This window comes from Lynx canadensis, chromosome E3 (genome assembly GCF_007474595.2).
Source record: "Lynx canadensis isolate LIC74 chromosome E3, mLynCan4.pri.v2, whole genome shotgun sequence".
NCBI lineage: Eukaryota > Metazoa > Chordata > Mammalia > Carnivora > Felidae > Lynx > Lynx canadensis.
In genome coordinates, this window is record NC_044318.1 from 25,117,173 (window position 1) to 25,124,795 (window position 7,623).

A 7,623-nucleotide genomic window follows, 5' to 3' on the forward strand; every position below is an offset into this window, starting at 1 on the left:
CAGGCAGCAATTGACTAATCTCAATACCACTTTACTCACAGGTCTCTGAAACTTATAGATGGGGAAAAAAAAATCAGCCTTGAAAAGGTGTATTTGGAAGTTGGAAAACTGCAGAGCACAATGTAGACTGGAGGTCAACTCTGAGCGAATGAATTTTTGAGTTGTGAGAAATGGAGCTCAGTTCATTTTTAAAAACGATGCACCCCAAATTGAGTCTATCTCCTTAAGGCAACATGGAGTGGGCAGTTGCAATGAGCTTGAGTCTTTCAAGAAAGGGTAACTACAGTACCTTACACAAGAAAAACATCTGCAGGGGGACTGCAAAAGACAATGGTTTTCATCTCTGACCAATTAATTGGACAGATCAGCGGTTAGGACATGTGCTGACCTGGCCACAGGAATGCACTTGTAATGGGGTTTATTCCTACGTTTCCTTTATCACTCAGTCGATTAGAAGTATTATTTTAAACAGTTTCCTGTTACTGCTCAGTTTAAGAAACATTGACCTTCCAACTGGAGCTTTTTTTTTTTTTTTTTTTTTTTTAGTTTATTTATTTGAGAGTATGCATGGGAGGGGTAGAGAGGGAGAGATTCCCAGACAGGCCCCATGCTGTCAGCACAGAGCCTGACGCAGGGCTTAATCCCATGAACTGAGATCATAAACTGCACTGAAAGCAAGAGTTAGATGCTTAAAACTGACTCAGCCACCCCCCCACCCCCCCAGAACCCTTTTAACGAGCACTGTTTACTAGTGAGCTACTCCTTACATAACTACTTTTCTACAAAAGCTCCTCAGGGAATTCTGTCAGGTCCTCCAGGTGGATGCTAATTTATTTTGGTGGTTGTTCATTTATTTTTGAAGTAAAGAGAGACAGAGTGTGAGTAGGGGAGGGGCAGAGAGAGAGGGAGACACAGAATGTGAAATGGGCTCCAGGCTCTGAATTGTCAGCGCAGATCCCGACATGGGGCTTGAACTCACAGACCACGAGATCATGACCTGAGCTGAAGTCGGTCGCTTAACTAACTGAACCACCCAGGAGCCCCAGGTGGGTGCTTATTTAATACTGAGACTACAAAGTAAATAAAGACATGTTGAGACAATTGTGTTCTTTTGCAAAATGCGTATGTTCAACATGTATATACTGTACCTAATTTATAATCTTCAAAACCACATCTTAAAAGGTCACTTAAAAGACGCCACATTCTGGGAGAAAATCACTTTATTCTAATTAATTCACAAACAATGTCACAAAAGCTGGTTTAAGGAGGCACACGAACATCTGCCCAGCTCCAAACTCAAAACCATCTCACAATGAACTTCTATGCAGTAAGAACACCTGTTTTCATTCCAATTCTGAAGAAAGCTGTATTTAATGATAGAGGAGAGGTTTAACTGGTGGTTTTACACTTTATTTCTTCACTATCAGTTATATTTTTATGCTAAATTAACTTGGTCATGGGAGATGATTTTCCATATCTTCAACTTGAACTTCTTGATTAGGCTAATCCTGCAAACAGAAAAGGTAAGTTAGAACAATAGCTGTACCTTCTTAGCAAAGCAGAAGCCCTCCAAATGATAAAAAGAGGGACAAAAGCCCAAGGTTATCAGTTCATGCCTGAAAATGAAAATAAGCATTTTAATAGATGGTGAATTCTTAGGTTGATAGGAGGAAATTATGTAAAAACAACTTCACTGTCAACATTCTAGACAGCCCAAATATCAGAGTTGCACTGAGGGATTGAAGAAACTCTTCTCTCTCAAATCAGGTGTGGGGAATGCCAACAACACATGAGTCTTTATGTCCATTCTTGGACTTTGGTGAAAATGGAATGTAATTTTCTATTCACAGCTTTATGGCTAGATCACTCACATCCTATAACCAGAACAAGATCTGACACACTAATCTATACCCACTTATGGAAGAATGAGATTCAGAACATAACTGGTAAAAGCTTATGACTAGAAACCTCTGGACTAGTCCTTTGTTGGAAGAGTTAGATTATTTTTAGAATAATGTAAACCAAATCTCCTCTAACTTGTCAGATTAATTTATTAAACACAGACTCCTAAAGTTCTCTAGGGTCCAGGAGTACCATGCTGTGAACTGAGCAGATGCAGTTTTTTTTTTTCAATATATGAAATTTATTGTCAAATTGGTTTCCATACAACACCCAGTGCTCATCCCAAAAGGTGCCCTCCTCAATACCATCACCCACCCTCCCCTCCCCAAGCAGATGCAGTTTTAATCACAGATTGATGCATCACCTACCATTTGCAAATCTGCACTGTTTCAGCACCTCGCTGAAACCTTCACAAAGCTTAAGGTCACCCTGATTCTGGGCACACTCCAGGAACTGTTTCATCTCATAGTGGCAGGGGCCAAACTGCTGCTGGTATGCTGGCTGGGTTCCCTGAGGCTCCTGCAAAGGCATAACATTCAGGACCATTGAGAAAGGAAATTAGATCTAGACCTGAACAAAGAACAGTATCTAATGTCTTTGAGGTCAGCTGGGGAACCATAACTAGAACCAGAATGCAAATTCAAGTGTCCATCTAATAACAATGAAAGTGAAAAACTTTAAGGCGAAAAGCAAATGGGTTTTAACAAAATTCCAGTTATAATCAGAAAGATTCAAGAACAAACATGCAAATAAAGTGAAATGGTTATGTGCCTACCTAAATACCAGTGTGGGGGGGGTGGTTCAGTGAAAAGTTTCATGAATGACAAAGTGGAACTATTACAGAAAAATAGATGGATGAGTGTCAAATATACCAGAAACACAACAGAGTATACATTCAAGCCCATCAGAGGAGAAAATTCACATACTTCAAAAAAGAGGGGCAGTGGGCAAATAACAGATAAAAGATCAGAAAACAGCACAGAGCTATTAAAGAGATTTTTAAATACTTAACTAAGATGGAGACTGAATTAGGTAAGAGTCACCAAGACAAATTCCTTAAAATAAGGGGAAAATGGCTGTTTTTCAGTGGATCAGGTTGAACTGCTATTCTACTTCCTGGGAACAAATACAATTTGTACAATTGATGCTGCTGGCCTAAGGCACTAACTCAGCTGCCAAATGTGGCTTTTGATAACCCGTTTTCTGTTAACAGCACTGGTTTTTCTCATAATATACCACTGGAAAACAAAATGCATAAAATCCTACCTGGTAAGTGATGTCAGGCCTTGAAGGCTCAGCATTACTTCCTCCACCGAAGCCCCCAGTGATGGCATGACCTAGCGTGTGCCCGACGGCAGAGCCCACAGCCACGCCAGCTGCAGTGGTTGCCATCTGGGCCATCAGACCTGGCTGCCGGGGTGCAGCAGCAGGTGAGCCAACAGCAGATGGTGGAGCTGCTGCCGGCAGCTGAGCGGCTGGCGCAGGTCTGGGTGCAGCTCTCATCTGAGGTGCCCGGCTGTGAAAGAAAAGAACACAAAGTATGAAGTTCACACTTCCTACCAGGTTTCAAATCGTCAGCTTAAAGAAACTGTACCTTGACCCTTGAACAACCCACATTTGAACTTGCGGGTCCACTTATATGTGGATTTTTTCTGATAACTACAGTGTAGTACTGCATGATTTCTTAGTAACATTTTTTCTCTAGCTTACTTTATTGTAAGATTACAGTATTATAATATATATAGCACACAAAATACATGTTAATCAACTGTTTATATTTTTGGTGAGGCTTCCAGTCAAAAGTAGGCTAACAGAAGTTAGGTTATTGGGGAGTCCAAATTTATTCACAGATTTAACTGTACTGGAGGTAAGTGCCCCTAAACCATACATTGTTCAAAAGTCAAATGTAAATGAAAATAAACTTCAGGATCTTCATTTTTAATTCTTAAATACAAATACTCTATGCAAACCAGAAAACTTTACGGAACACAATTCCCAGAACTATTTACATCATTTTGTCTCTTTAACCTTTTAAGGTTATAATCACCAAGTATAAACTATCTTTGCCTGCTTTTTGCATTTCTATGTATTCGTATACCCTAGAGTAGCTTTACAGAACACAGTTATTCCAATACCCCATAAAAATCATAAAATATTCAGAGTTTAAAAGGTCCTTAGAGAATTCACCCACTCAGATACTAGGGTTAAGTATCATTGTAGGTGCCGGGAATCGACCCGTTAAAAGACAAAAACCTCTGCCTTCATGACACTATTGAGGGCTCAATTAAGGAAAATATGTCATGTAGTATTAGGTAAAAAATATTAAGAGAGGGAGAACATGTGGGACTTGGCAATTTTAGGACAGTCAAGTGAGGTTAAGTGTAACTGAGTTGGTATCATCTTAGTAAACATATGCAAATAGTCATATGGGGGAAATAATACAATCTAATTCCTTCATTTCAGATTAGGAAATCGAAGACCAGTAAATAGGAGTGACTTGCCTGAACTGTTACACCAAAATATCAATTGTATCCCATCCCGTAGGACATTGAGATGCTTTCAGCATTTTCACTAACATGTCCTGCACTGCTTTAAAAATCTTCACATGTTATATTCCCTCTGCACATTTTTAGATAGTTTCCTTGGGAGCTCTTCAACCAAATAAGGCTAGGTCAGAAAAGCTAATGACTTTGCTTCCAATCAGGTGGCATCTGGCATCACTTTACAAAAATGCGGTTTTCTGTCCTTTGGTGAGAAGCTTCTTTCCATTAAGTGAACTGCTTCCCTACACTCCTAGCATCCTGTGTGAACACAAATCCACCTTACTGCTGGAAAGCAATGTGGTACTGGGCTAAACGTCCTAAACTGGCCACTGGAAAACTCTGGTCAGACCTGGCTTTCCTACTTACTGGTAGCATAACCTTGGACAAGTCACTTATTCTGAGTCTCCAGTTTCCTGATTTCTGTAAAACAGGAATAACATCTATCCCTAAGGTTATTGGTGTTAAGGTTAAAGTATAACTGGCAGTACATCTTAAAAGTATTTTATGAACTGAGCCTTGGTGGCTCGGTCAATTAAGCGGCCGACACTAACTTCTGCTCAGGTCATGATTTCAGTGGTGGGATTAAGCCCCATCAGGCTCTGCGCTGGCAGCACGGAGCCTACTTGGGATTCTCTCTCTCCCTCTCACTGCGCCTGCCCTGCTCGCTCTCTCTCAAAATAAATAAACTTAAAAAAAAATTTAAAGTATTTTATGAACTAAAAAACATCATGTACGAGTGAGGCTTTAGGAACTACGTCCCTGACTGGGCTGAGTCCCTGGAACGCTCATTGCTGGTGCTCAAAGATTATCCAGTTTATTGAAATGAGATCATTTTCCTGATTTTACTACCTTTCTCCAACACTGGTTTTTGTTTTTTGTTTTTTTCTGCTACTTTTAAAGTTTCAGCCGGTTTACACTTACAAATATCCACTTCTTTGGAGGACTTGCCCATTTTAACTTAAAATGAGCTTTAGGCGCACTTGGCTGGCTCAGTCGGAAGAGCGGGTGATTCTTGATATCCGGGATCCTGAGTTCGAGTCCCATGTTGGGTGTAGAGATTATTTAAACAAACTCAAAATACTTTTCAAATGAGCTCTACAGTATTTTAAGTAATAACTCACGGACGCTCGAAATTAGAAAGTTTGCCACTAACGGGATACCTAGCCAAAGCCCATTTACAACCAGCTTGCGGCGGGTGGAGACGCACCAAGGCCGCCGCATTTACAGCGGCCTCCACGAGCCTCCGCCAGCCTCCACCAGGCGGCGGCGAGGCCTACTGCGGCCTCCGTGTGCGTCACGGCGCCGGCAAGGCCCCAGACCACCCCCCAGGTGGTCTCACCTGGCCGGAGGGGCCATGCGGGAGGTACGGCTCCGGCTTCCACGCGGCATGGCAACTGCAGGGCGGCTCGGCGTCTAGAAACGCAAGACTCTGCGGAGACCCCGGCGGCTTCTGCGAGCTGGTGAGCGGAAAACGGGGGGCGGGCTTGGCCTCCGCGCGCGACCAATCAGTGCCCAGGCAGAGGCCTCTCGATCGCCGACGTCTCCGCGTGCCCTGAAGGTCACTGGAAGAGCAGGACGTCATGGCGGCGCGTCGTCGTACGCGGTTAACGTCATGAGCTCCGCCCCAGGTTCATTTAGGAGACCGGAAGTGCCTGAGGTTACTCTGCAAGTGTACTTCCAGCTTGGTGCTAGTCTGAGCCGCTGTTTGCTTTGTAGGGTATGAGGACCGTCGCACTTCTTTCAAATATATGGTAGCGAGGCAGATTATCTGGCGTTGTGCAACTGGACCTTAGGCAAATTAACTTTTCTCAGCATTAAGGTTATTTATTTGGGTATTTTTTTGAGGCACAGTGCGGGCACACAATGTGAACTGAACGAAGGAAACTGAAAACTTTAGGCAACACCGACAAAGCTGAGTTTATTCTATTTGTATTTCTCTTCTTTGTGGACTCAGGCAACAAGTTAAGATCAGATCGTAATAATGCCTTACATTTATGTATTACTATATAGTTTCAGACCCTTTTCATTACGTCATAGAACTTGTGCCCATAATTGGGATAGTATTCATTCACTATTAATAAAAATGTTCTGAATGATTTCCAAGTGCTAGCTAGGTCCTACAGATAAGATACAGCACCAAATAAAACAAGACTCTACCTTCGTGGAATTTAAAGTTTGAGGAGAGACAGAAACGTCTACGTAAATCAGGTAGTGGTGATATGAAGCCAAAGTATGGTGAGTGAGATGGGGAGCTAGAGGTTGGAGAGGGCAGGAACTCTTGGAAGAGTTAGTATTTGAATAGACTGCTTGAGGAAGCAGGGAAACAAACAAAATGTTTATCAAGGGTAATGGCATTCCAGGTAGAGGAAACAGCAATTGCGAAGGCCCCACGGTTGTATGTTTTAGTGATTGTCGATGTGACGTAACAGTAACGTTTTAGGGCCTCTGCAGTAGTGGAAAAGTTGGTTAGTGGTATTTCAAGGACGGCTTCATGGGAAGGTCCTTGGGATGGGATGGGATTTATGGAGGAGAAAAGGAAAGGTGGACCCTCCATTTCTGCTAGGATGTCAAACAGAAAATTTTCCCTTCCACCAGAGGTTAGTAGTTTTTCCAGTAAAAGCACATTGTTTCCAGTAACAGCAGAATGTTTGTGGAACCGAAGGGTAAATAATGCAGTAACCTTTCATGAAAAAGTTTTATTTTCATAGAACTATAATGAAAGCTTTACAAATGATATGACATTGTACTTGCCTTTGGATAATTCATAAGCAGAGACGGAGTAAAGGAGCCCTATAAAGGACATCCTAGCAGAAGAGCTTGAATGAGCATAACTTTGGACAATTAAGACAGGTATCCAGAATAGAGACAATTTTAATCATACCTGGCTAAGTTGTTAATTCTTACATTGAGGAGAGAATATTAGGTATTTGTACAAGGTTATTTTGTAATAGTAAAGGATTGGAAACAACCTAAATTCTTGTCAGTGTAATACTGATTTTTAAAAAAGGCACATCACACAATATGCAGCTATAAAAAGGAATAAAAAAGCCTCTCTGTTATTATTAGTACGAAAGATACCAAGAGAAACTGTCAAGAGAAAAAAAGCAAGAGGCAGAATTGAATGTACTGTGCTGTGTAACATGGAGAGAAAAGACTATTAATATGCACAAACTATCTG

At 41.6% G+C, this 7,623-nt stretch overlaps 1 protein-coding gene across 1 annotated transcript; it reads right to left on the reverse strand.

Annotated features, from left to right (window-relative positions):
• Positions 1 to 1,202: 1,202 nt before the first annotated feature.
• Positions 1,203 to 5,943, reverse strand: CHCHD2 (coiled-coil-helix-coiled-coil-helix domain containing 2). The gene is made up of 4 exons (XM_030300956.1): positions 5,785 to 5,943; positions 3,169 to 3,418; positions 2,271 to 2,421; positions 1,203 to 1,508 (listed from the first exon to the last, which is right to left on the reverse strand). Exons 1-4 carry the CDS (start codon positions 5,832 to 5,834, stop codon positions 1,498 to 1,500), a joined length of 462 nt encoding a protein of 153 aa, XP_030156816.1. The 5' UTR covers positions 5,835 to 5,943; the 3' UTR covers positions 1,203 to 1,497.
• Between the last annotated feature and the right edge of the window lie 1,680 nt (positions 5,944 to 7,623).

Coding starts and splice junctions, on each gene's coding strand:
- CHCHD2 (XM_030300956.1), bottom strand. CDS start 5,834: ATGCCGCGTGGAAGCCGGAGCCGTACCTCCCGCATGGCCCCTCCGGCC. Junction 3,419..5,784: donor CGCATGGCCCCTCCGGCCAG/GTGAGACCACCT, acceptor TTTCTTTCACAG/CCGGGCACCTCAGATGAGAG. Junction 2,422..3,168: donor GGCCTGACATCACTTACCAG/GTAGGATTTTAT, acceptor ATGCCTTTGCAG/GAGCCTCAGGGAACCCAGCC.